Source organism: Caenorhabditis remanei, chromosome X (assembly GCF_010183535.1).
Source record: "Caenorhabditis remanei strain PX506 chromosome X, whole genome shotgun sequence".
Taxonomy (NCBI): domain Eukaryota; kingdom Metazoa; phylum Nematoda; class Chromadorea; order Rhabditida; family Rhabditidae; genus Caenorhabditis; species Caenorhabditis remanei.
The window spans coordinates 15217105-15244034 of NC_071333.1; the positions used below are offsets into that span (position 1 = coordinate 15217105).

General features: G+C 38.5%; 11 protein-coding genes across 11 annotated transcripts; 7 read left to right on the top strand and 4 right to left on the bottom strand.

Moving 5' to 3' along the window:
- Positions 1 to 1633: 1633 nt before the first annotated feature.
- Positions 1634 to 3170, top strand: GCK72_025009 (uncharacterized protein; the record flags this gene model as incomplete). Its single annotated transcript, XM_053736157.1, has 5 exons — positions 1634 to 1819; positions 1862 to 1961; positions 2010 to 2336; positions 2384 to 2506; positions 2554 to 3170. 5 exons carry the CDS (start codon positions 1634 to 1636, stop codon positions 3168 to 3170), a joined length of 1353 nt encoding a protein of 450 aa, XP_053579723.1.
- A 1516-nt stretch (positions 3171 to 4686) lies between these two features.
- Positions 4687 to 7969, bottom strand: GCK72_025010 (uncharacterized protein; the record flags this gene model as incomplete). Its single annotated transcript, XM_053736158.1, has 6 exons — positions 4687 to 5030; positions 5081 to 5569; positions 5613 to 5773; positions 5845 to 7120; positions 7172 to 7819; positions 7906 to 7969. The coding sequence occupies 6 exons, from the start codon at positions 7967 to 7969 to the stop codon at positions 4687 to 4689; spliced, it is 2982 nt and encodes a 993-aa protein (XP_053579724.1).
- A 1059-nt stretch (positions 7970 to 9028) lies between these two features.
- Positions 9029 to 10177, top strand: GCK72_025011 (uncharacterized protein; the record flags this gene model as incomplete). The annotated part of the gene is made up of 3 exons (XM_003101136.2): positions 9029 to 9350; positions 9397 to 9489; positions 9537 to 10177. 3 exons carry the CDS (start codon positions 9029 to 9031, stop codon positions 10175 to 10177), a joined length of 1056 nt encoding a protein of 351 aa, XP_003101184.2.
- Positions 10178 to 11937: 1760 nt separating this feature from the next.
- GCK72_025012 (uncharacterized protein) lies at positions 11938 to 12387 on the top strand (the record flags this gene model as incomplete). Its single annotated transcript, XM_053736159.1, has 3 exons — positions 11938 to 11985; positions 12037 to 12087; positions 12211 to 12387. 3 exons carry the CDS (start codon positions 11938 to 11940, stop codon positions 12385 to 12387), a joined length of 276 nt encoding a protein of 91 aa, XP_053579725.1.
- A 1613-nt stretch (positions 12388 to 14000) lies between these two features.
- On the top strand, positions 14001 to 14996 carry GCK72_025013 (uncharacterized protein; the record flags this gene model as incomplete). Its single annotated transcript, XM_053736160.1, has 3 exons — positions 14001 to 14281; positions 14331 to 14673; positions 14838 to 14996. The coding sequence occupies 3 exons, from the start codon at positions 14001 to 14003 to the stop codon at positions 14994 to 14996; spliced, it is 783 nt and encodes a 260-aa protein (XP_053579726.1).
- Positions 14997 to 15386: 390 nt separating this feature from the next.
- GCK72_025014 (uncharacterized protein) lies at positions 15387 to 15784 on the top strand (the record flags this gene model as incomplete). Its single annotated transcript, XM_053736161.1, has 3 exons — positions 15387 to 15440; positions 15492 to 15542; positions 15593 to 15784. The coding sequence occupies 3 exons, from the start codon at positions 15387 to 15389 to the stop codon at positions 15782 to 15784; spliced, it is 297 nt and encodes a 98-aa protein (XP_053579727.1).
- Positions 15785 to 16242: 458 nt separating this feature from the next.
- Positions 16243 to 17188, top strand: GCK72_025015 (uncharacterized protein; the record flags this gene model as incomplete). The annotated part of the gene is made up of 5 exons (XM_003101064.2): positions 16243 to 16350; positions 16400 to 16507; positions 16554 to 16628; positions 16673 to 16854; positions 16900 to 17188. 5 exons carry the CDS (start codon positions 16243 to 16245, stop codon positions 17186 to 17188), a joined length of 762 nt encoding a protein of 253 aa, XP_003101112.2.
- An 855-nt stretch (positions 17189 to 18043) lies between these two features.
- GCK72_025016 (uncharacterized protein) lies at positions 18044 to 19892 on the top strand (the record flags this gene model as incomplete). The annotated part of the gene is made up of 3 exons (XM_053736162.1): positions 18044 to 18165; positions 18750 to 18872; positions 18929 to 19892. 3 exons carry the CDS (start codon positions 18044 to 18046, stop codon positions 19890 to 19892), a joined length of 1209 nt encoding a protein of 402 aa, XP_053579728.1.
- Positions 19893 to 20856: 964 nt separating this feature from the next.
- Positions 20857 to 21922, bottom strand: GCK72_025017 (uncharacterized protein; the record flags this gene model as incomplete). Its single annotated transcript, XM_053736163.1, has 6 exons — positions 20857 to 20961; positions 21009 to 21113; positions 21194 to 21259; positions 21308 to 21358; positions 21439 to 21480; positions 21842 to 21922. 6 exons carry the CDS (start codon positions 21920 to 21922, stop codon positions 20857 to 20859), a joined length of 450 nt encoding a protein of 149 aa, XP_053579729.1.
- Positions 21923 to 23602: 1680 nt separating this feature from the next.
- On the bottom strand, positions 23603 to 24127 carry GCK72_025018 (uncharacterized protein; the record flags this gene model as incomplete). The annotated part of the gene is made up of 4 exons (XM_003101097.2): positions 23603 to 23692; positions 23743 to 23817; positions 23903 to 24019; positions 24068 to 24127. The coding sequence occupies 4 exons, from the start codon at positions 24125 to 24127 to the stop codon at positions 23603 to 23605; spliced, it is 342 nt and encodes a 113-aa protein (XP_003101145.2).
- A 1591-nt stretch (positions 24128 to 25718) lies between these two features.
- On the bottom strand, positions 25719 to 26621 carry GCK72_025019 (uncharacterized protein; the record flags this gene model as incomplete). The annotated part of the gene is made up of 4 exons (XM_003101096.2): positions 25719 to 25901; positions 25985 to 26065; positions 26139 to 26384; positions 26457 to 26621. 4 exons carry the CDS (start codon positions 26619 to 26621, stop codon positions 25719 to 25721), a joined length of 675 nt encoding a protein of 224 aa, XP_003101144.1.
- Between the last annotated feature and the right edge of the window lie 309 nt (positions 26622 to 26930).

A 26930-nucleotide genomic window follows, 5' to 3' on the forward strand; every position in this document is an offset into this window, starting at 1 on the left:
CACCTGCTCCCAATCAATAAAAGTTGCAGAATGTTTCCCAGCAGCTTATGCTCAAGTCACCCCTGTATTGCCGACTCGATGTTTCTTCTCAATCCTATAATTATAAAAGTGCAGTCAAGTTTTCCTCTTAAAAACTTCATCCTTGTTTCATCTTTTGTTTTTTTGGTTTCTGGTTTTTGTTATATGCAAAAAGTTCAAACAGATCAGATTAACCTACCCTGTTGTACAGTAACTATTCTAACGTTTCTCTGTGATTTTCTTCAAAATCCATTTTTCTTCGTGTGTTGCACACATTTTATGAACGTCTTCTAAATTTGGTCTCGTCATTTAAAAAAGAGACGTTTCCCAGCAACACACATGTCGAAACCGCATAAAATTTGAGTTATGTTTTTTTCTTACGCAGTCACTTTACTAGATTTTCTCATGTCTCCTGCATGCTCAAAATAAATATTTCTTAGAAAAAAAGATAGAAGAAAATTGAAATTTGTTCCGGATACAATATTTCCTTAATACCTTTTTTGGGGTAACATAGATTAGTACATAGTCATCATTTTTTTGCCTTATTTCTAATTCAGCAATGTGGCATTGACAATCAATGCGATCTTTTTCTCTCTTTTGATTACTACTATTGCTTCTATAGAATTTTCTGTTGTTTCTCAACTCCACCAGTTTGAAAACATCATTTTGATATTTTAGGAGCTTCCATCATGATCAGTTTCTTCGAAAAATGTCCGACCAATTTCCCCGAATACGCACTGGCAAGTTTATTAATTATTAGGAACTTATTAAATTAGTTAGTGAATTACAGAAAATGAATCGGGAGGAGATTCAACGTATTACTTTGATACGCAATGCTGCTGTAAGTGCATTTCAAAAATTACATCAAAACGACAATTATTTAATTATTTCTTCTGTGTGTTGAAGCCAGCCACCTTTCCAGGTTCAAATTGGAGCCGATCCCATGCACATATTTTTCTTGGACACACTAGTGGAGCTCAATGCAAAGATGATTCAAGTTGGAAGTCAACCACTTTCCACAGACGGTCTTCTGGAAATGTTTTCTACCTGTAGCTGCATTCGTGCAGCCTGGTCTGCTCTGAATGTCAAAATTGACTAAACATTGTAGCTTCTTTATACTTGTAATGTTGGGGAAAATAAATAGTTTTAGATATTTTATAGAACTCTTAAATTCATTTAAATTATATGAAGGTAATATTTTTTAGCCTTCTTAATTTGCTTCTAAATTTTGCGAAAATTTCATAGTTTACCCCCTTTCATTCAATCTCTAATTCTCAGCAAAGAATGGAAAATAAAAGATGGTGGGATATGACTCTCTCTCTATTTTTGTGATGATTTCCTTGCACAACTGTCAAAACACTTTTTTCGAGACGGAGTAGGATGTTTTGATCCATTTTCGTGAGGCTGCGAGAATAAGAATAACATTGAATAAAAACAGATTCGAGCTTGTCTCAAAATGGAAATCTCGAAAACAGGACTGTCTATAGGGGTGTGACTACCATTCTGACAAACAGGACTGTCTGCGGTATGGGGGCGTGGTTGCTGGTCTGTCACAGTGTCCATTAGCTAAAAAAAACAGCCTTTGAGATTCTTCATTCTTCATTCCAAATTCACAATGAGCATCATGGCTGCTGTGAGCAGCATGATTGAGTTTGCAACGAGCATCAAAGCTAAGTTTCGCAAGCGTCTTGATCTCTATAGAACTCCTACCACCATCACTGGTGCAGAAAATGTTTGCGAACGTCTCACTCTCAAGAAAGCTGTCATCGAGAAAACAGATTTATGGAAATCTATATTCGAAGTAAGAAAAATTAACAAATTTGATGGAATAATTTTGTTTCAGTATATGGAAAAGGAGGCAATGAGAATCAGTGAGAAGAATTATAGAACCTGGTACAAGCCAATGGGAGCGATAGAGAGATACCTGTCTGTTCGTGAACCAAGTACGTTTAAATTTTGTTGCGTTTTCTTTTAACTCTTATTATTTCTAGAGAACATGAACCCGATTCGAACCAAACTGGGTGATGATATTAGAATAGAATTAGTCGATGGTACTTTGGCGTTTATCCCGGACATCCAGCAATATTATATTCTTCACGGTGGAGCAGGCCAACAAAATAAGTTCTGGAATATGGTATGGGAACAAAATTCTTCAGTTATTGTGATGCTCGACAGTGAAGACCTCAAAGCAACATACTTTCCACACAACGAGAATGAGACGGTCAAATTCCAAAAATATGAAATAACTTGTACCGACATGATATCTGAGAGCTTCTGCGAAGTCCGTAATCTTACCGTCTCTCTTTTAACAGAAAAAGGTTTGTTGATGCAGGAATAATAAAAACTGAAAAATCTGATTTTCCAGGAAACTATCGTCATATCAAACATATTCGGTATAACGGTTTCAAAAGTTTATCTCGTTTTCGCCCAGATCGAGAGTTTTTCCCAGATCATGATCATTTCGGGAAATTCATTGACTATCTTAGCGGTAAGTTAATGAAATCATGAAATCAGCAAGTATTTAAAGTATTCCAGAAAATGAAGTTCTTCACACTGCCATGCCTTCAAATTTCTTTCCATACAAAATTGAAAAGTTTGATCATTCGCCACCTTCATTCGCTCCTGTTATCCAGGCTAACATAAAATTCGGGCGTTCTGGTTGTCTTGTTGTCATCGACGCCATTTCTCGTTTGCTTAAAAGAAATATCAAGCACGAGTACAACATTGAAAAGATAATATTGAACATGAAAATTGAGTGCTTCAACAGTATCCAGACACCGGATGAGTACAAGTTCATTGTCAATCAAGTCATTCATATGACAGAGAAGATGAAACTCAAATTTCCTGCCGTCGACGCCGGCATCACTGACTCCGAAACCATTGAAGTGGCACCGCCGAAGCCGACACCGCCTGAGAAAGAGGTGCAACTCATCAACCCTACCAAGGAAAACTTCGAGAAGATCATGTCTGCAAAGGAGTGGACGTCGGAGAAATTTTTCAGACCTATTGAAAGAAAGTTTGGATGGAAAACTGAGGAACGAGAACTGCAGAGTTGGCGTTACGACGGCGTGGTGAATCATTCGATAATTGAAAAATTTAATGCACATTATCGTTTGCTTCCTCGCAAATCCAAGTTTCCTTGGCTTTATTAGTTTTACATCTCGCTACTATTCATATATCCAAATCGGAAAATATTATACAGTTACTCAGACCTATTATATCAAACAACTTCATTTTTTTTATTCCAGTTGAACCATATTGGTCCTTTTCCCCAAATCAGTTGATTCTTCATTCAAATATTTTCATCCCTATTTACCCAGCAAATTTCCTTTTCAATTTACATGCGAAATCCTTCTGTCCATACATCCATACTGTCTCCTTCCAGTTTCTATAATAAATAACCAATAATATACCATTTGAATACTTGTTTCTTTATTCACCACCAATTTTTTGTGCTTCAAAATATGTGAAACATATCAGACACTTGTTTTTGAATGATTGACTTCGAGCATGTTCAAAATACTGTTAAAAAACACTGAAGAAGAGGATTGAGTCAGCTTCCTAATTGAGAACTCAAAAACACGACTGTCTGTGAAAGTGGTCGTCGTCTCGGTGCCAGTCTGTGAAAATCCCCACTAATTGAAAATGGCGTAGAATGCGAAAACAGTCTCTGAGAATCTCGACTCTTCCTACACAGTGGGTTCTGTAGCTGGCGGGGATACAGTTCTGAAATATCTGAATTTGAACAGAGCTATCATTATGATTGAGGTGATTGAAGATAGACTTCTTATCCAACCCGGCTTGGGTAAAACTTAGAGCACGTATTCATTCAATAAATTTTCGACGTTTCGGCCAGAAGGCCATCTTCAGGAAAAGGAATGATACCTACAAATTAAGAAAAGTTTTTACCCAACCCAGGACGGATAAGAAGTCTATCTTCAATCACCCTAATCATAATGAACGTACAAAAGCACAAAAAAAAACAATCCGAAACATATATCAGAGCTGTAATTGTGAATCGTCAACTATAGAGAAAGAAGCACATCACTTTAATTAGCATAATCCAAGCGTACTAGTGGTTTGTTTTTTTTTTCCTATAAAGCTTTGGAAATTCTCCATTTTTTAATGGCGAAACGTCTGGTGGCGAAATGACTTGTGGCGAAATGTTCGGTGGCAAAACGTCTAGTGGCAAAATGTCCTGTAGGCATACCATAAGAATTCGAAAATTCGGTACCAGAAATGTGAAGCGAATGAAAATTCGAAGCATTCCCAAAGAATGGTTCTCAAAAATCAAAAACTCATCTCCGAATCTCTATCAAAAAAGGAAGAAATTCCCGCAAGACCATCATTTGTCACTAAAGTTTCGAGAATCCTAACTCGTTTCCGTAATTATTTCCGAAAAAATGAATGGGGCGAGTGCGATACGTCTGACACTGCCATGCTGATTGACTATGACTCTGACTCATAATTTTCCGTATATGATTTCCATTTTCATGGCCCATGGGAGGCGCCGATGTGTTTTGAAACAAGTTTTTTGAGTGTGGACCTGAAGCTTTTGGGTTTGTACCAATTTCAAAAAAGGAGATGCTTTTATTGGGTATGTGGGATTGCATTGCTAGATTTTATAGTTATGTACAAGAAGGGTAAACAAATTTAACAGGGAATCAACTAAGATTTAGAAATAACATCACCGGATGCGACAAATGAGAACATGTCGCTCATAAATTTCAACTCCTCAACCCAAATCCTCTCGGGATCCTTCTTCGAAATGTTCTGGATACATTTGTGTAGGTGATGAGCGTCAAAGTCAATCACACTAGAGGTTATGCTTGCAAGAAGCTCGTAGTAGAGAATGAACTTTGACTGATCCGAGTTTCGATTCTCGACGTTCCTCCAGAATTCACACCGTTCTTGGAAGAGTTCCTTCGTTTTCTCTTGCGACCAATCAAGTTTATCTTTTCGAATCTTCTGGAAGACATTTGAGAATTCATAATTGGAATCGAGAACCATTTCTGGAAAAACATACTGTTTGAACAAAAATTCCAAAAAATAGAGTGCTTACGTGAAAACCCCTTATAAATGAGGTATCTATTCTTGGCCTGCTCGTTGATATGTCTGACAAATGTACGAATTGATTTTTGGTCAAGTGAATTAATAGGCAGATCAGCAGCAGACAAGGATGGTTTACTAAGCCTCCAAGCATTCTCCCAGTCTTCCAGCCAATAATCTAAACAAGCCACCATGTCACAGTATTCAGTGTCAAGACTCTTTTGCACGAAATCACTTTTCATTCCGTTGAACAGAAACAGCAGGTCTTGGAGTACGATGAATTCCGTGTCCGGCTTTTTAAACATATTGTAAATCGACTTGAAGAAGAGACACAGTTTCCAGTCCTCCTCATCTTGAGATAAACTGTATTTTGTGATACGTGAGTTCAACAAAGACTCAATCTTTTTGTCGGAGCGATGGTAGTCCAGATTGTGTAGTTGAGACAAGTTTTGCTTCCAGTACTCCATGATTTCTTCCAAGAACTCGTGACCCTTCGGACGTTCTGAAAATGAAGACTGATTAAAAACCTCCATAACATTGACTACCTTTGATAAATGCCAAATATTCGTATCGAATTCTATCCATTGCTTCAAAGTATTTGATGACACGACGGTGGATAAACCGTTGAGCCTCAATTCTGGTGTCTGCTTCTTCTTTGGACTTTTCAATTGCTCGGTTCAGTTCTTCCTCGTCGTCATCCGGTCTCCTGTAAAGAATACATAATTAATAGCATTAAAAAAAGAAAAAAATTTTAAATAAAATGAATTCTCAACTCACAGTTCCAGATCATGTTGTTTCTTGTCTTGTTCAGTGGCCTTGCTTTTCCCTTTCTTCATGGGTTTCGACTTTTTCGGAGACTTCGTTGGCTGCTTAGACTGAATAGGGGCAATATTCTCGGAATTCTCCATTCGGTTTGCCTCCGATTGCTCTTTATGCTTTTCAAGAGACGACTCATTGAATGAGACACGAAGGGTTTCCTTGTCTGCTGGAGGTGTAGCTGTCTCAAGAATCTTTGATATTTGAGCAGCTTCCTTTGGTGGGCCTTGTACATCAATCCTGGTTTCTTGACTAACTTTCAGAGGTGGCATTTCTTGTGTCTGAGTATCTGGCGAAGTTACAATCACTTCTGGCACTGAATCTGGTTGGAATGAACAGTTTCCGCATGAACTGGTGGTTACATCATCACTGCTGGCCACAGAAGTTTCAAAATTGCTCGAGGTACTCTTAACATCCCTTCCAACCGGCTTGTCCTTCTTTTGCACTCGATTTGTAGTGTCACCACTCGTATTCTTGGATGAATGACCGGCTTTTGTAGATGATACTTTCGATGAAACTTTTGAACATTGGGAAGTGCCGCTAGTACTTGGAACCGTTGGGTTTTTAGCTGAATTCCTTGCGTCTTTAACGGGAGATACTGACTCGAAGTTGCTTCCAGATTTTACATTTTTCGCCAAAGTAGGAGAAGCACATTTAGAAGAGGTTGGAAGCTTTGTGTTTTCAACTGGACCAGTGACGACTGCTGCTACCGAAGCATAACTTTTCGAGGGACTCACTCCGAGAGATCGATCCTTCTCTCCAGTAGTACCGTACTTATCTTGATTTTTATCACCCGTTGATTGAGACGACACAAATGTTGGAACTTCTGGAGATTTTACACCGCTCGTTTCCTTGTGGTGAACACCAACAGGCAGAGATGATGCAATTGAATGAACTTCAGACGATTTGGAAGTCATGTTGGTGGATGGACCACTTCCATTTTCAACTGAATCAATGATTCTTACTTCTGGAGTTGAGTCGATTGAGACGGCAACGGAACTTGTCAAATCAGATTTCACGTCTTCTGCCAATTGAATTTTGGTGGAATCACAAGCAGGTGGATGACTTGGGAGGGATACCTCAGTAGTCGAGACAGGGGGACCCTCCTCAACACTTATTTCCTCGTATTGGACACCGATGGATGCAGAAGTGACGTAAGTCTGAGTCTCTCTCGGCATATGAGTAACGGCATCAGTTTGAGTTCCTGCGTCAACGACATTCCTCGATGGACTGACTTCTGTAATATACAGATTAAAAGAACTCTATCAAGGATTTTACTAGAATTTACCTGGACGGTTATTCTCCGATTCCATTGGTCTCTCGACCCCGTCTCCTCGCAGCCTGGCTAGTTCGTGTAGTGCCATTTGATGCTGGTTCCATAGAATGTTGTATTGATTCATGAACCCCTGTGCAGGCATTATTTGAATGACCGGTGGAGGAATTGGGATGCCTCCGTATGGGATGGGAAGCTGCTGTTGCTGTGGAACGTAGTTCGTAGGCTGGCCACTGACCATATTTGGTACATCCTGCTGTTCACGTGGCACGCTGGTATTGATCGGGTGGAAGTTACCAGTATGCTGATATGGAGTATGATAACCAGTGTCACTGTGTGGAGGGTTATGAGGGGCCGGTCTACTGGCGAAAATTTGATTTTGTGGTACTACCGGGAGTGAGATCAGACCAGAATTTTGAAATCTTCCTTGGCTATCACTTCGTGACTGATTCCGATGAATGTTATGGCCAGAGTAGGAGGATGGAACGGCTGGGAGCGATGTGTTTTGTGTATTACCGCCCAGATTATAAAAGCTGTTTCCATCCGTCCCTTGAGGAATGAATTCACTCGCATTTGGGTTGAATTGTGTCTCATTCTGCTGATTTCCTCGAGAATTACGGTGTTGCGTCTGCTGGAACCGACCTCTCGGATGGTTGAGATCCCCTGAAAACAACAACTTCAACTAATGATTTTTAAACTTGTTTTCTCTCACGTGGAAAGTTATCTCGTTGTCCGCGTGACATTCTCACGTTGGGCACTTTGCGAGTGAGATTGGAAGCTGGCAACAGGACGTCCCACTGAAAAAAGTTGCATTGAAAAAGAAAAGAGATGCGGTTAACGGAAAGAAAAAAAAATGTAAACATACAAACTATGATAAAACTGGGCGGGACGAGAGAGAAGAATAAGGCGATTTTTCAAAAACAATTATTATTAGGGGTTAATCATAACGCGAGATAGAGAGGCGGAACCGAGCGGTGGGAAGAGGAGACACTGCGGCGCGCACCTGAAGGGAAGACAACCGTTTGGGCAAATGAGGGAGAGTGCAATAACGACCGCTCGTCTGGGGTGTCACCCTCAAAAAAAATAACAACGCAATAGAGCGCACTTGTAATAAATGGGAAAAGATAGAGATCCATATTAAAAAACCGATGAAAGCGAGTTACGACTCAATTCTTGCACTGATATGCATACAGACATAGTTTTGAACCCGTAAGAGGTTACGCATGGGATCATTTTCTGTTCTTATGTATGTACATCCACTTTACTATTTTACACCACAATTCAAACTATTCAAAATGTTGTCTTGTCTTTTCAAAAGATGATTGTCGAACGTCTCAGTATTTCTCCCCCTCAATCCTTTTTCAGATTCTTTTATTATTTTTTTCGACAAGTCCAGTTGAGTCATGTTGTTTTTCACGGCTATCCATCTTACAGTAAGAAAGCCATAAGAAGAGAGATTTGAGTCCGTCTTTTAATTCAGATTTCAAAAACAAGACGGTCTGCGAAATGGGGGCGTGGCCGCCGCGTCAGTCTGTGACTGAGCAGGCTAATCGAAAATAAGCATTGAGAACGAAACACAGCCTTTGGGAACCGTCATTCATTCGATTATTTTCACGATGAACAACACCATCAGAGGTCTGGAAAACGTTCTTGAGCGTCTTACTCTCAAGAGAAATAAAGTTGAGAAGAATGTACTATGGAGATCTATCTTCGAAGTAAGTGCTTGTTATATAATCATTCAAACATTAAATTTTAGGAAATTGAACAAAGGGCGGAAAAAATAAGAAATCATTCGGATTCACCACCAAGTATGTTGAAAACTAAATGAATTAATGGTTCTTTTATATAAGGTTCTGTTTATTTTCAGATAATATGAGATCTGTTGAAATAACTCCTAGTAAGGGTAACGAAGATGGTCGATGCGATGGTTCCCTCATTAGTTACCCGGAGACTCGCCAGAGTTATATAATTCATGGCGTTGTAGAGAAAGCAAACCTTTTCTGGCAAACGGTTTATGAACAGCGATGTCCGTTCATTGTGATGCTTTCCGTTAATAGATCCATCCCATACTTTCCACTCAACGAAGGTGATACGATCCTTTATGAACTGTATCAGGTTAAATGCACTAAAAAGATTGTGAATGAGGAATACATTGTTCGTTCTTTTACGCTTGTATGGATTCAGGAAAGAAAGAGTAGGTTATTGTGATAAAATTTTATACAGGTTGATATATTTTTCAGAGCCTCACACACTTACCCATATTCTATGTAAATCATGGGGATCCCAAGCTCCAACCCTTGAGCGCTTCGAAGAATTTTTTGATTATTGGAACAGTAAGTTACTAAACTTGGTGAATATCCAAATGTTCAAATCATTCCAGAGTGCAAAACTTCTAACACTGATATGCGGAATGCAAACAAAATGTACACACGCGATTGTGCAGTTTCTTCTCCTGTTATTCAAAGTAACGCCGGAATGGGACGTGTTGGTTGTTTCCTCATCATCGATGTCATCTCTGATCTGCTGAGAAATAATATCAGACACCACTACAACATTGAGAAAATGATGGTGGAATTGAAAACTGAACTCCCTCAAGGTATTTCCAATTTGAATGAATACAAGTTTGTTGGTGACCAAGTTGTTTGGGAAATTGAGAAGTTGAGTGGAGATAGCTATGTAAGGCCGCAAGTCACCAATACTTTGGGAACCCGGAAATTCGGTACCAGAAATGTGGAGCGGATGGTTTGTTCGAATAATGGAATGTCAAACTTCGAAGCAATACGTCAGCATAGATACCTCAAAATGGGTGTGGAAGTCACGAAGAATGTGGTTAATGTAACTAGAAATTTCATTTCCGAATCTCTACGAAAAAAAGAAGAACTTCCCCCAAGACCATCATTTGCCACTAAAGTTTGGAGAATTTTAACTCGTTTCTGTAATTACTTCCGGAAAAATGAATGGAGCGAGTGGGATACCTCTGACACTGCCATGCTCATTGACTATGACTCTGATGTTGAGTAATTTTCAATCATTTTGTCAATTTCCAATTTTTCTCTGTTAAGCCCACAAAGTTCTCGATTTCTTTTTTTCATTTCCACAACCTTCATTTTTTATTCTTCAATTTTGTAACCAAAGCTTTCCATGTATTTCTTTCCTGTCAATTACACCTCTAAAAATTTTCTGTCCTGTTTCAATGGTTACTAATAAACATGTTAAACCACATTTTTTATAAGACATATATCTATTCTCTTGGAGCTAGTGAGGAACCAGAGAATCTGTTATTATTTTCAGTTCTTGAAAATGACGTACACGAAATCTGTCTGTCGGCTTGTTTTCGTGCAAGGCCCTCCTCTCCAGACAGTGCTAATTGAAAGCCAAAGACAGTCATAAAAATCTTGTTATTCAAAAACTGTTTTTGCGGAGTCTACAGTAAGCGTCATGCCTATATCTCTGTTCTCGATAGAGTCTCGATTGGAAAAAGAAGATTTTAAAAAAATAGCAAAATGGATACTAAAACTAAAAGAATTTGATATGAACGGTTTTCAGAGATATAAAGTTGTGGCAAAACTTTGAAGTTTGTGCTTGTGTCACCATCGGTATAACACTCCTGAGTCCTATAATTATGAAAAAGACAGCATGAATCGCTTCGAAGTGTTCATAAAATCACTAGCCTTGTTTTGTCCTTTTTATAAAGTTTTTCCGGTGTTTTGTTTCTTTTTTTAGAAAAAGATAGAAGAATTATTGTTCTACTAGAGCGAGGTAATTCAAAATTAAACATTCTTATTGTCCTGACACAATGGAACATTAATTTCAATCGTTCCTCTAAATTAGTAATTACATCATTTGTTTTATTACTTTACCCTTTATCTTTTAGAATATGATCTTTTGAAAGAGTTTAACTACTCAACATCTACAGAACCCATTGCAGACAATGATTTCGTCATTTCAATCAGAGGTGTCCCCGCGGCACTCCACAATGATAACTAGCGTCGTTTTTTCTCTATGTAACTAAAACCACTTTCGGACTCATTGACATTCTTTATACATGATGAGATTTAATTACAAATAACATGAACTCTATCTGGAAATTTTCCAAATAGACACTCCTATTAGAACACATTCACATTCTGGTCATATTTCCCACGATGAATTCGCCGTTTTCAAACCAGGTATCCATGCAACATAAATCGTTGAAATCCCAGGTTTTGAGCCATCTGCTCTCTTTTTCATTCTGATCCGTCGCCTTTCCCCATTTTCCGATTTTCGCTATGGTGAAGTAATGGATGACCTCAAAAACTAACGTGATAAGATTTTGGAAATATTTATTTTGAGTCAACCTCCAAGCACTGTCTCAAAAGTGTAATAAAATCTCTTTATTTCAACCTTGATCTCAAGAAAGTACATTCTCGTCGTATGCTATTTCTGCTTATTCCTCTTTTCTCTCCGACAATCACACCAGTCATTTAACTTTCGAATTCTCTAAAGAGAGTTCATTTCTTACCTTCTCACAAATTATGAGTTCAACATTCTCAATGTTCTTTCTTTCTGCCAACACCCTCTCTTTTCATGAAGGGTGCACACGGCCTTCGAATTAGTCGTTACTTTTCAAAATGTCACTTTTCATACACAGGTAATGTGGCATTGAATATCGATTCGGTGGTATTGCTGGTTGTTCGTTTGCCTGTTCTCATTTGAATTTTCGTTCTCTTTGCTGTACTCTTTCTCTTTTTTTACCGCTATTACTAGCCCAAAAAGATAGTTTTTCAGGAGTTCTGATCAAGATGAACCCCGCTGCAAGATGCCCGACCAACCTTCCGGAATACGCTCTGGTAAGCCAAATGTGAAAATATTTAAAGTTTTCAAAAGAAAATTGATTACAGAATTTGAACCGTGAGGAGATCCAACGCATCACTATCATCCGCAACAATGCTGTAAGTTTTTGTAAAGTCATTTACTTTTTTGCGGCTTAATTTTGTCATAGTGGAATTCCACAAGTCACTCATAACCCCGGGACATGTGCGTAAATCGTCAACTGAATAAGTAAAACATTACAGGCTCACGCTGGAGCGGACCCCTATTATCTCGCAGTCTTGGATACACTCATCGCCATGAACACCAGAATGATTCAAGTGGGGCGCCAACCATTCTCTCCAGCCGGACTTCTCGAAATGATGAATCTCTGCACCAACATTCGCGCGGGCTGGGGCACTCTCAATGTCTATCTGGATTGACCCATTTCATTTGGTTCTGCTTGTTGAAATATTGTTGTTAATATGTTTTGGTTGGTTTTGTCTAAAATCTAATAAAAACCATCTTCTAACATGTCGACAGTGAGAGAATGTCTATTTGGAAATATTCCATATTATTCTTTTTGGATCATTTGGGGTTAAATTTGAAATCTAGAGTATAGTCACTTCTAATGACAAACAAAGCCTTTTATCAGACGGCTACTATCGACTTTTATTGGTTATATACTTTTCGAAAATAGTCTTCTGAATGCAATGTTCCTTCCCCCTTTCTTATGTTTTGACACAGAATGTAAATGCGAGAAAGATGAAAAATATGAGCTTATCACGTGTTCCCTCTCGTTGTAGGTGTTAGACAGAGAATTAAGCAGGTGGCCTAAACGTACTGGGGTGATTAGGGAATAGATGAACGAGGATTAGAAGAACGCTAGAAGAAATAGAGACAGTCCATGCAATTTTCCGTACTTTAACATGTTTTAACAAAGAATGTTTATTGAATGGATTCACAGTTACCAACACGGAATTAAGCCAGCATATATCAACGGGACGACGGGACAATCTAATTTCCAGCAAATAATTCTTTCAAAACGTTCGAGGACGTTTTGGTCATGTTGGTTGAACGGTCTGTCGGCTAGACGGATGACTTGTTGGAAGCAGTGACGGGGAACGTACAACTCCTCGATGAGTTGGTCGAAGTTCTCGTCTCTCGGTGCTTGTTCAAACTGTATAAGTATTTTTGATAATTGATTGGAAAGTGAAGACGTACCACTTCGGTGAGTATATTCTCCCAGTTTCTCAAAATGACTCGGAAAATCTCCTGCAATAGTGAAAACGCCAATGATGATTAAAATCAAACTAGTTACCTTCACTCCAGGAGCCAAATTTTTTCTCTCTCGCACAAATTGAACCAAATCTTGAATTCTTAATCAGAACAAAAACGGAAAATGAAGAAGAATTATGAAAGGTAACGCGTCTCAACACTGCGTTTCTGTTGGCGGTGAAACTGGAGTCAAATCGAAATCAGTGGAAAATTTTGACAGGTGTGGTCAGTTTCCGAAATGGGGTAATCAGTTTCCGAATGGAGCAAAAACGGAGAAAAAAAATCTTATCTCATATAATTGAATGTCCTACTTTTCTGACGTCGCGTCTTATTTCACGGAAAGACAATATTATGGGAGAGCTAGAAAGGATAAATTTTCCTATCAAATTTTAGTCGGCTAAGTAACAAGTAAGGTTAATTTAGAAATAGATAAGTACTGTCAAGTCAATTCTTTAATCAAAAGAAACATTTTGACTTAAAAACTCAGATCAAAATTTTTTTAATCGAGAAAAAATGGGGTACTTTTTCTTTGTTTTAAATGTTTTAAATTAGTTCGCAGACATACCGCAGCCATGTATTGCTAATCATTCACCATTCCATTTGCAAATTTCACAAAATCAGCTCTGATCTTCAATGTTTGATCACTCTGCGAAAAAATGTTCTGCAAAGACAATAAATACAGTTTTTTCATGTGAATCACCATCTTCGGGCCACCCTGATTTGCATATTTCGCCTTATAAATACCCGGCCTCAAAGAGAGGAAAATCATCATCCACCGATGTTTAGTCTACAATTTTTCCTTCCATTAGCGGTTCTCCACACGGCTCTTGGAATAGGATCGATTCCATTCCGTCGTCTCTCAAAAGAAGAGAACGAAGAATTGATGAGGACCTGTGGATTGCTCCATAGCAGACCGCCCGGAAGGACGGAATATGTCTTCATGGCTAGAGTCACTCGCTTTGAACGAGTGTACAGTGGGTTTCTCATCTCTCCACGTCATGTTGTCAGCACCACTGACGGAGACAACAAAGATTTTGATCCCAAGAGATGTAAAGGATAGTAAGTTAACCGCCGAACCATCTCCAAGAAAGGCAACCTCTTTTTCCAGCCACTATGACATGGATCCCGCATTACTCGGTAATATCACCATCACGGTCTACAACTCGAGACCTGAAAAAATCAGAAAAGCGATCAATTTTTATGGATGTTCTTCTAAGTTACTTCCGAAGGCATCAATATGGGTTTACGAACTCGAAAAAGATATTGATACATCATCTTTTCCCCGCCCAATTTGTCTTCTGGGTGACGGTAGTCTCTTGAAAAAGGACACCGAGCTGATGCTGTGCGTTGATGGACCCGAGAAATCAAAATCTCCTGTAAATCTGACTGAATGTCCGACAGCATATCGTGACGAATTGTTTTGTGGAGTTTCCAAGAACGCTATTCACTCCGTTAGTTGCTAAATTATACAGGCTCAATGTTGATATTTCAGGGTGATTTTGGCAGTGGCGTGGTTTTGAAGGACCGCAGGATAAACTATCTTGCAGGACTCCTCCATATCGAAAAAAAGGTTTGTAGGTACTCAATCTGAAAATGACTTATATTCAATTTTCAGAAAAAATCCATGGATTCAAATGCAACTGAAACGCCACCGGCTCCGACACCCCTCTCGTCTTTCTCTCTGTCATCTCGTTGGTCGACAAGTTCTGCCAAGAATTGGGAGTCTGCGTCAAAGACGCAGCCATCTATTCCTGGTGGCGCGGATATTGAATAATCTATAATAAAGGTTCATTGCTACAAAACTAAGAATTTCATCACAAAGCAGTTGTTTTTTGACATTTTAAGACTTCAGACTAATCACCAAAAATTCAGAAAGGTCACTTGCAATTAATGACAATAATACCACGAGTAAAATCAGAAGTTCTCTGTGACTAATATCTCATTAAACCAGAAGTCAGCTCATCAGAATCTTCCAGATCTTTCAGTTGTAGTTTTTTCTGACTACCGTCTTCTTGCCTCCGGAAACTACAAAAGAGACAAAACTTGTAGTCTGAGCGTTCGTCTATAAAAGAGTGTGGGGAACACAGAACACCTCCGCATTTCTTTCTTTCTCCTATCTATTATTCCAAAGTTCATCTACCTAATAATATCACGACGCCAAGTTATGACTAGCGAAGAATTCCATCAATGCCGTCGAAACTTCTCCTTTGCTCAATGCGTACGTTTCGTTTTTTTCTGATAATTTGACTTTAACGTCACATCATTCCAGCGAATACTACAATGGACTCTCCGCTCGACTAGCTTCATGTTGTTTGCTATGGTAACTCACTGCCTAGTAATCTCTTCATACAAAATCTTTCTTTTTTTAAGACGACGTATGGAGTTGACTCTCAAAGCCGTCTCTTCCTTGCGCACCTATGGCGTCACCAACTTCTCTGTTTCATGTTTGCAATGGGTGTTAATCCGTACTCTGAACAATTCTTGGTTGAAGACGTGCCCCATCTATTGCGATCGTTTCGTCGCGCCTGGCGCCGATGTGAAAGGGAACTTGCGAGATATTGAATTCTTATCAGCTTTTTTTTGTACAAATAAGTTTCAGTCGGAAAATCACACGTGTTTTTACAACTTTCCCTTGCAACTTTTCTTTCTCCCCAGTTGCAGATTGTCTGTTCTCTCCCATAAAAACACTACTATTATCTTAAAGGTTCTCAGGCTAAAAAATTGAAGTTTCTGTCTATCACATTATCTCTCGTTTTTTTTCTCATTCTTTTCTTCGGCCACTCTTTTCGTCTTCTAGATTATTCTTTTTTATTTCGAAATGAATGAGCACGTCTATCGAAGATACATTTTTGAGAGTGCGCATTAGAAGTATTATAGGGATTTGTTAATTCTTCGGCTCTCGATTCTTTCACCTTTTCCTAATTCGCTTCATTGTATTGTAACAACGTCATTAATTAATACACATTTTTTCTGAGTTTTGTATTTCAGCGTTATTTCAAAATCTTCTGACTTTCTAGGTGATGTTAAGTTTTCGGCAATTGCACGATCGGGAGAACGCTTTTCGTGATATCTATGCGACTCGTTGCAACAAAGCTGTTTTTGCATTCAAGTATGCTGTAGAAGAATTGGTTTGTCATTTTCAAAAAAGAAAAAACCATCTTATTCATAATGTTTCAGAAGCATTATAAATTGCACTATAGCCAGAAATGGTTTTCCTTGCCTCTCAAATGTGCCGAGAGCCTTCATGAATTATGTCTCGAGATCCAGGAGGGCCTCGCTGAAGTTGTAATAGTTTGTATTGTTTTATCTGTTCAAATCTAAAAAGTTTCAGCAACCGGATTTTCACCATCTGATGGAGTTAGGCTCAGAACTTCTCAACATCCAAAGAAATCAATTCATTGTCATGGTACGTTGACTCTACACAATCCGATACAACTACTGGTTATTTAGGGAAGAGTTGCCTATGATAACACCAAGCATGACGGATTCTGTGTATCCGCTTTGGTTAGTATCTATGAAATCTGGGACAAGATTTTGAAAGGAACATACGAGCCACGAGGTCGCGAGCGTTTCCAGTTTAGATTCGATCCCGATGAAGACCATAAGTTTTGGAAGGTGTTCACTATCAAAAAGTAAGCTATAGAACCATAAGCGAATATTTCATCACATCTTTTCAGCGCCTGCATCTTTGACAACAATACAACCCAGGTTGGAGAACTTGTCGAAATCGAGCCGGAAGATAGAGTGGAGGTCAGAGGTCTCCATCACTATTTCGGTGAGATGAAGCTCAACGCAAGAGTTCACATGCCGGGATCCTGTTCTATCACTCCAGTGTCTTCATATGAATCTCTTCATAATAGCGATGACGACACATATCTCACTTTCAATCGAGGAGAGTTTAGAGAGTTTGAACGCGAATGGGAGAGAATCGAAGAGAGTCGCCAGGACAACGCTAATCCGGAGTAGAAGACAATCCATATGCATTAGTTAAAATTTGGAAATTAATCAGATTAGTCCGATTAAGCTTACCCACTATGTATCTGTCTCCACTGACTACCACCTCCTTCTAATCATTCCTCTCCCCTCTTGCCCTCTTCTCCTCAATCAAACGTCACGTTGTTTTATTTAACCGAGCCATATAATTAGCCTCCTCCAACTATCTATATCACTCTTATCCGTTTCATGTTTCCTCCCTTCTTCTCCTTTCATTTAGAGTACACACATTCTTCTCTTCACCATGCCATAAAATTCCCACGTTATGATGTTGGTTTCTTGTTTTTTTTAGTCTCGATTATTTTTCAACACTTTCTCACCTAATTATTGACACTGTTACCTATCAATTAATATCTATATCTCATGTCAATAGTTTCGAAGCTTTCCGTTATTTTGAATATTTTTTTCAAATAAATGTTACCTACTCTTTCCTCATTAATAAGCATGCATATCTCATGCTAAGAAGTTCTTTGATTGAAAACAATCAGTCATATGACCCTAATTAACGTTCGGTGCGCCAAACACGCAAGCCTTATAACATCATGCGTGCAGGTAAGCAACCACCTGCTCCAATCTCATTGGTCTCAAAACTGCCCCGTTCTATTTCATCTTTTGCTGCGATACATCTTTATTTTTCAATCAATTGCGGTTTCTATCATATTACTATATTACATCTTTTCAGCGTTTGCTTCTGAAAACAATCAGATGTTTATCGTTTGTTGCTAAGTAACACATTGACAACTGGAGACTTACCTTTATTTAAGAGACGCAGACTGCTGTTAACTTCACGTTAATACTCATCAACTTTTGCACTCTTCTGGCTTCAAGATGAGCTCTACCATTCCAATGGAAGACAACGTCAGTTACACTCCTCCTGATCCAAAAATCTTTTTTGACATGCCAGCTGAAATGCAACAAAGAATTGCAAGAACATTTACACCTCAAGAAAAGTGAGTGATTTTTGTACAGTTCTTTTGATTTGAAAACCAACAAGCGCCGATATGACTTGGTTTTATATTTAACTTTAATAAATCTAATTTCTATAGGAATTAGGTGCTTTGAATAATTAGAGCACGTGACCTAAGGCTGTTGGCTTCATATCCGGTACAACGCCACATACTGTTTGTTGCTGGTTCTCTCTTGTTCAAGAGCAAGCCTTGATTAGTCACTTTTCGTGTTGGCGGTAAACCAGAGTCCTCTTTTAACGAATCTTCTGCCAGACAACTCTTTTCTGAAAGTTGCTACACACGTTTATCTCCAATCTGCATTCTTTTCCCAGATTTTCACATTCTTTGCATAGGATTTGTTTCCACCACTTTACCATTCGCTACTAATATCTTCTTTATCTCATTCTCCTAGCTTATTCCGTTTGTCACTATCAGAGGCGACAAAAATTTTAAAGTTGTAAAAATGAAACATCTAAGATATTAGAACCGCATAGTTGTTTGTTAAAATTCAGTTGTCCGGCTCTGTATCCAAATTGTCACATGATATCAAGTTTCCATCTTAATCACTCAAATTTTCTTTTCTTCAGAACAATCTTCTCGTTGATGTGCCCCCAATCGGAAAAGCTCATTGCTAATCTCAGATTCCCTTTGATGAAATTACCCTTGTTGGCTCGCCGGCTTGTAGTTTGTTTTATGTCTATTGAAGAGAAGTAAGTTGTCAATAGTGCCTAGGTAGGAAAAGTATATATCAATCTTATTATTCCAGAGTCTTCTACTCCTCCCTCTCAATGAAGTGCATGAGACTCACTTGTTCTGTCAGCCCAAAAACCGATTACATTCGTCTATTCGTCAGTACAAACATGATAATGGAACTCAATTTGAAAGAACTACCATTCATTCGGTTTATTTTCAACATCCATAGAAAATCAATTCCTGAGCGTGCCGTTCCCGTTCCAAATATTCATTCCATCAAATTCGATATTGGAAAAGGACAATCTGGAGCTGTGGAAGTAAAGCTAAGAGAAGTTATTACTCCTGCAATGATGTTGAAAGCAGTTACGGATCTGTTTCGATGCAAAAACATCGATGTAGTTTTTACATTCAATCGGATTCGCTATGTTTTTAGCTCAATTAGAGACGTTTTTCTTGGACACACTATTCGGAGTCTTACGATTTCCGAAGGATTGGGGAGTTTCACTATACACAGTATCAAAGAGCTCTTCCCAACAGAAATGTTGATATTAGAAGACCAACCTTACGGAATCACTAGAGAAATGTTCCAAAATAATGTTCTGAAGCAACCACTGCGCTTCATTTGTCTAGGCAGAGGAGTTCCGATCAATTTGCAAGATTTGCTTGTCATGGAGAGCAAACACATCGAGCTCTGGATGCCGCATATTAGTCCGTTTGAGTGGAATGAATTCCTGGTCCATTGGGTTGAGGGAACATTCAACAAAAATTTGGAGAGCCTTGCTGTGCAGATTGACACGCGGATTCAGCCGTTTACCAACGAAGGAATAATTTTGACCGGAATGCCAATGAAACCGATACCATTGGAGCAACCGTGGGAATACATCATGCCTTATAGACGTTCATTGTGGACTGACGGCAGGGCGATCGAAAGTAGATATGAAATTTATGGATATGTTGGAAAGAAGGCTACAATCATTTTTGAAGAAGACAGTAATGGCATTCGTTTCAAGATGGTTGCCTGTCTAGATCAAGTCTAGAAAAAAGGCTTAACTTTGTCTTTTTTAAAATCATATTTTTCATATTTTGCTTGTAAATCTACCAATCTTTGACGTGAATTTCAGTTTATCCAATGCTTCGTGATTAGATTTTCAATGGATCTTTTTCGATCTCTTCGGTTTGATTTTTATGATATTGATTTATGTGTGCCCTATCATTATAACTATCAGTGTATTTTGAGAAACGTTTTGGTAATGAATTTAAATGTTCTGATTTATTTATAGAAAGGAAGAAATGGGGGAAAGTGATAATTTTTTTCTTATTGAAAATTTCAATGAAAATGTATTGATGAATATTTAGAAAAGTCTGAACAGCAGTCGTTCCGGGCGATTATTGATCGATCTTGCTTCAGCTCTCACTCTTTGTCGACGCTCTTTCTCCTGAAACAAAAACTTGATCTTTTTCTCGATTTTGATCAGTTTTCCTAAAATTACTTTTCCGAAAACTTCAAGTCTTTGGTCCTTGGAGAGTTTCTCTTCTTTTTTCTGTTCGTCTTCTTCTTCCACTTCTCTCCTGAGCTCTTCGATTTCTCGTTTCGCTCTATTTCGGTCACTGGCTCTCTCTTCACTTTCTTCTTGAAAGTTCCTTAAATTCATTTGCCAGTTTACCTCGCTTTGGGAGAGGTGGTACTCGATTTCGTCCATGTGATAGATCTCTAGTCTTCCTAGTACCTGGAGTTTCTCGATTTCGTTCTTGTATTGCTTTTCCAGGTCTCGATACTTTTCGGATATAGTATCGATATCCCATTGGACTTTAAGGACGTTGAGAAAGATGTCTTTTTTCGTTTCTCCTTCGTTCCTCATATCTTTCCGTTGGACCATCGCATCTCGATTTCGTCTCGGGAAATTTTTCGCTTGTTCGATCACTCGAGCCTTGTTTGCAATCTCGGTCATTTTCTTGATGCCGGTCGTCAACATTTCTCTCCCGACTGATCGTGGGCTTCGTTTAGACATCGTTTCTGTAATTTCGGATGATGAGTAATAGGTCAATCCCTGCACCGAATGCAAATCGCTCAACAATCTTCTCTTCTTCTTGCGAGCCCGCGTCGACCTGGAAATAAGTCTCGTTACTTTGGATCATGCACTGGCGTATCTTACCTCGTCAATGTTGTCTTCTTCTCGTTCTTCTTCGTAGTGGTCAGCCATCTGAACATTTCCATTATGCTCTTCCTCATCACCGAAACCGTCAGCAAAGTCGAACATCTGAAAAAAACTTGTTTCCTTATTCCTCGGAACGACCCACATCTCCTGTTTCCTTTTTCTCTTTTTCTGTCTTCCTTGACCATCTCAGAAATCAGCCCTTCGTAGAGCCCATCATACAAGTATCCGACTTCTGAGAAGGTGTCAATCTGAAAATCAGAAATAATTGTAACTAATATATAAGTTAACTAGTTTACCTTATTTGCTATTTCTATTTCAGCTCCGATGATCCTCCAGCCTTCAGATCTCTAAACAGAAAATGAGGATGGAATGACATTAATCAGTTCTGTTTCACAGATACAAAAATATCAGACAAGTACAAACTTACCGACTCATCATTTACATCATTGGGTCCGATTCTACGATTGGTCTGAAAAAATGCTCGTCTAACAAGAAGCCTTTCATAAAACATTACCAGGTTTATCTCCTACTTTTTATAGTTTTCAGTTCAACCTAGTAAAATATTAGTTCGGCACAGTTTTTACAACTGCGCTCCACCGTTTAAGTTATGGAATCTGTTATTTCCAATGGAAATGAAATAATGTTAAAAACGTATTGCTATTGGGTTTATGTATCTAAAAAGACTAGAATCCGCAATCTTGTGTATTCAAGAAACTAAAGATATGGGTTTTGAAACTTGACTATGACACACGTGTCCTTTTTGACAAAAACACTATGAACCCGATTCGGAACACTACACGTTGGACCCTGTTTTGGAACATTATGCATACATTGTGTAAACATGTGTTGTCGTTCAGCACTAATCCAGGCATAAATCCGAGGCATAAATAGTGTGCAAATACTAGTAGCATCTTTAGTAACGTGACCCATTAACTCACCTCCAAAATATCTAAGAAGTTGGAATATAAACGTTATTCAGTAAAAATCAGAAAATAGTGGGTCGGCCGTCATACAGTAGTCAGCCTTGGGAATAGTGACTGACTACTGTCATATTCGAGATCTAACATTTCTACGATGGGCGGGTCGTTCTGCCGATCTGTTCTACTGACGCAATCGTTACTGTTCCTCGTTCTCCCATTTACAGTTTCTGTCATCACGCAACACGCGACGCAACACAACTCTTCTGTTCAAACATTAACGCCAGCGGATTATGACGCAAATTGAAGAACAACCGTCGAGTCAGCCACCTGCATCTTTTCCTCTTCCTTACCCATTCTGTGTAAATATTCAAATGACTAATCGGAACACCTCCCCCGTCGGCAGATCTCGTCTACAAACTAAATGCAGAATACAGAGGGCACCTGTCTTGGAATTAAAATACGTTTTTACAACTTTTGTGATACTCATCAAACTTTTTGATGTTATATGTAGATTCCCCTGATTCAGTCTTCAAAAATACTATTTGTTCTATAATAACCTGTTTTCATACACTAAAAATTTGAAATCTAGAAAAATTTCACGAAATCTGAAAAATCATTGAAACACTTGATCAAAGTTCACCAGAATTTACCCAAAATTCGAAGAAAAAGAGCATATGTGAAAAATGAGGACCTAGTTTTATATTATGGAATTAGGATTGAAGTTGAATATAGTTAGAATAGCAACGCTTGGTTTTTTGATGAAAATAAACTGATGTTTTTCCAGATATATATGTTTATTAATTGATAAAACAGTGTGATTGAGAACTGAACAGGGATGAGACTAAAGATAAGATTTTTTTCAAAAGACAGGGAGAGAATTCATTTTGTCACAGTTAGAGAAGAGGAGATGTAGATTTTGATAAAGAAGAGTTGGCAAAGCAAGTACGCTCTATTGGAACTCAGGAAAGTAAAATACAATAAGAGTTTTGGAATGGTCGAACTAGAGCTAATTAGAAAATAAGGGATCAGGAAATGGAGGTCTAGTTAAAGGCAAGTATTATGAGAAGCTTCGGAAAAGGATTAAGAACATCGGAAAAATTGAAAGGGAGCACAGAAAACATCAAATGGTGTTCAAAATAGTGGAATGAGCTCGAGATTGGGGTTTTATACTATTTAAACAATAGAAGATTAGAAGGCAATAAAGAAGATTTGAAGAGGAATTTCAAAAATGATACAAAAAAATAAGATATAACAACAGGACAGGATGATTGAAAAGGTGACTAAATTGGAAAAATGACGATGAGTAGCAGGGATTACATATAAATGAAGAAAAATAGAAGAAAGGAAAATCAAACGGAAGAGAAGAGCAGCAGAGAACGACGAGAGAGCTGGGACGGTCATTTCTCATCTGAAAGAAACGGTTTTTTATTTACTAGCAGTGGAACATCAATATCATGCAAGTGTTTTTTTTTTTTGGCTGAAACTTTCAGGATATTTTAAGAATGATCTGAAAAGAAATTCCGGAAGTTTTTGAATTTTGCTTTAGAAAGAAGCTGAAAAACAAAAAACACTTATCTGAATTGCTCCCAAAAGAATGTTTTCAGCCTACATTGAATCATTGTCGATTGCAGCAAACAGTCGATCAACTGGATTTTCTATCGGAAAGTTTATTCAGTTCGTCTTTTTAAAGTTCGAGAAAATCATAACCTGTTCTTCGTCAGTCCTCTCTTCAACTTGCATCATCGCATTGTCTTGTGATGTCTGGAAACAGAAATTAATTGAATACTGATCCCTTTTTCATTCATACTAACCCCTACAACGTCAATGAACTCCGAATCTCGCTCAATCTCTTCCTGGGTTTCCTCTTCTTCGGAACTACCGGCGATCTGAAGTATATTTCAAAGAACTCATTCGATTGTTTTGAACAACTCACTTACCATCTCCACTTCTTTATTTTCTATGTTTTTTGACCGCTCTAATTCCAATTTTCCTGGCTTTTTCTCTTTTTCTGTCTTTCTTGACCATCTCAGAAGTCAGCCCTTCGTAGAGCCCATCATACAAGTATCCGACTTCTGAGAAGGTGTCAATCTGAAAATCAGAAAAAATTGTAACTAATATATAAGTTAACTAGTTTACCTCATTTGCTATTTCTATTTCAGCTCCGATGATCGATGGCGATGAGTTGAAGAATGGCATGGGAAAATTCAGACGAGGCGCTGGCGGTGACATGGCAATCGGATCCCGGAGGAGGAGAGGATCCTGATGGATGAAAATTACTGGAGGATCGACAGGATTTGGAGAAGTCGTTGGTACTTGCGCGACGGATGAGCAGCTTTAAAAGTTTGAGTGAAAAATTATCTCAGTTTCTGTTTTCTCACACATTTGTAACGCGTCTCTAATTTTCAGAAGATATTGCTATAAGGTTTATGTATTTAGTAACTAGTAAAATCTTCAACATCATGCATTCCAAAAACTAAAGATATGGGATCCGAAACTAGACTATAACAATTTGTAGACGGGTTCTTTTTGACAAAAACACTATGAACCCGATTTGGAACACTACGCGTAACATGTGTTGTCGTTTAGCAGTAATCCACCTAACAGGCATAAACAGTGGGGAAATACTAGTAGCACCCTGAGAAACGTGACCCATTGACTCACCTTCAAAATATCCAAACAGTTGGAATATAAAAATTATTTAATAAAAATCAGAAAATAATTTGTCGGCCGTCATACAGTAGTCAGCCTTGGGAATAGTGACTGACTACAGTACCAATTGAAACCTAACGTTCCTTCCATGGGCGGATCGTTCTGCCGATCTGTTCTACTGACGCAATCATTACTGTTTCTTTTTCTCCCATTTACAGCACCACGCAACACGCGACGCAACCAAACTCTTCTGTTCAAACATTAACGTCAGCGGATTATGACACAAATTGAGGAACAACCGTGGAGTCAGCCACCTGCATCTTTTTCTCTTCCTGACCTGTGTAAATATTCAAATAACCAATCGGAACACCTCCCCGTCGGCAGATCTCGTCTACAAACCAAATGCAGAATACAAAGAACATCAGGAGAGGGTTAGCAGGGTGAGAGAAAGGATGACTACTGTGGAAAAATGAAAATGAGTTATAGGTATTTCAGAAAAACAATGAAGAAAAAAAAGGAAAGGAAATCAAACGGAAGAGAAGTGCAGCGAAAAACGACGAGAGAGCTCGAACAGTCATTTCTCATCTGAAAGAAACTGTTTTGTGTCAACTAGCAAGGGAACATCAAAACCATGCGAGTATTTTTTGCCTGAAACTTTCAGGGTAGGTTAAGAATAACCTGAAAAGACATTCCATGAGATTTTTCAATTTCGCCTATCACCCGCCACGTTGCAGTCCGTTGGTCACGGAATTTATCCTGATTTTTACCTTACTTTTTTCCCCTTTCATCTAGTTTCCTTGCTTTCCACTTCGACTAGAACCTGCAGAACACTGCCAACAGATGTCAAACAAAAATTTATCTGATGCAAACAAGATTTGGAAAATTCAGACACAACAACAAATCAATGAATAGAATACTTGACAAGACTTCAGGAAATATGTGACAATCAAAACGAATAAATAGAAAACTATACAAACGAGAATAATGAAAGTTATTAAAGGTGATAGTGTTACAATTAAAGATATTTTAAGATATACAATAATTGGACACCAATTAGATATTAATAAACATATTCAGACATAGTTATTCAAGCTTACATAGATTATTACTATATAGTTGCCACTTTGGTTTTATTAGTTCAGTCTCGCGCGCGATCGTCGTCTGATAGCTTATTATCCAAGCCACTATCATAAGACATTCCCATTGCAGCCAGAATGTTCAATCTACGAGGGAAAACTTTGTGTGTTCTTTCCATTCGCAACACATTATCAATTCTCGAAATAGCGAGTGGAGCAAGATGATTGACAAACCCGGATGGGTGCTGGAATAAAAGTTGTGTAAAGCTTGTGTTTTTCATACAAAACTCACATTTCGATTGAAGACTGCAACCAATTCTTAAGCTACCGGTGAAGGTGAGCGACTATATATCATTGGAAGTGGTTGTGGTGAAGGCAATGAGTTGCTTTGTGGTCTTCTGAGTTGCTCCTGAAAAGATTTTTCATTTCATGAACAGTTCATAATAAATCAATATAACCCATGAAGAATAATTGGAACTCACCCTTTGATCAAAGACTAAAATCAAATCCTGAGCTAACGTTGAAAATGAGCGGTTATCCATCATCGGAAGAGGTTGTGGTAGTGAGCTGCGTCTTTGGTATGGTAGTGTCGTCGGCACAGCCTGCTCGATGGTTGCCGGTTGTTCCTGAGTATTACTGCCAATCGCCACCGTGAAGGCTTTATTCAACTGATCTAAAGATTCGTGTGTCGGCATCGTTTCGTAGGGGCATCTTTCCGGCAACTTCACCTGAAAAAGTTGGAAATTCTTACAACTTTTTATTGAAACTATGTTCACAAAAAAGACGAATCAATAATTTACCTTCGCTCTATCTCTAGGCACTATTCCTCGTTCCGCAAGCCAACAGTTCAGAATTTCGTGACTTGAGGCCAACATGGGGATTTTTGGTGTAGAACCTTTGGTTTTGGTTTTGGCTTCAGGCAAGATGTTTTCCGGCGCAGAGTTACGGCGATGCATATACGGCATGATTACACTGCAAAGAGCATTTCAGATAAACATTTTCTAGACAAAAATTTAAGAATTTGAAACAAAAAACGTTGATGGGCAAAAAAGAAGAACAAGAGGGAAATAACTAAAAACACTGTCAATGAAGTGGGCAATGACTGTTTCTCGGGTCCCCTCGGCGCACCTCTCTCTTTTTCTTCCCGCGTCACTTTTTCCCGCAAAGAGGGATAGGTCAAATAAAATCTAGACCTACCTAGGTAAAATTTTTGTTTCCTCTACAGAAAAATTTTGTTCCGTTTTATTTATTTGTGTTTATTGCCTAACACATAA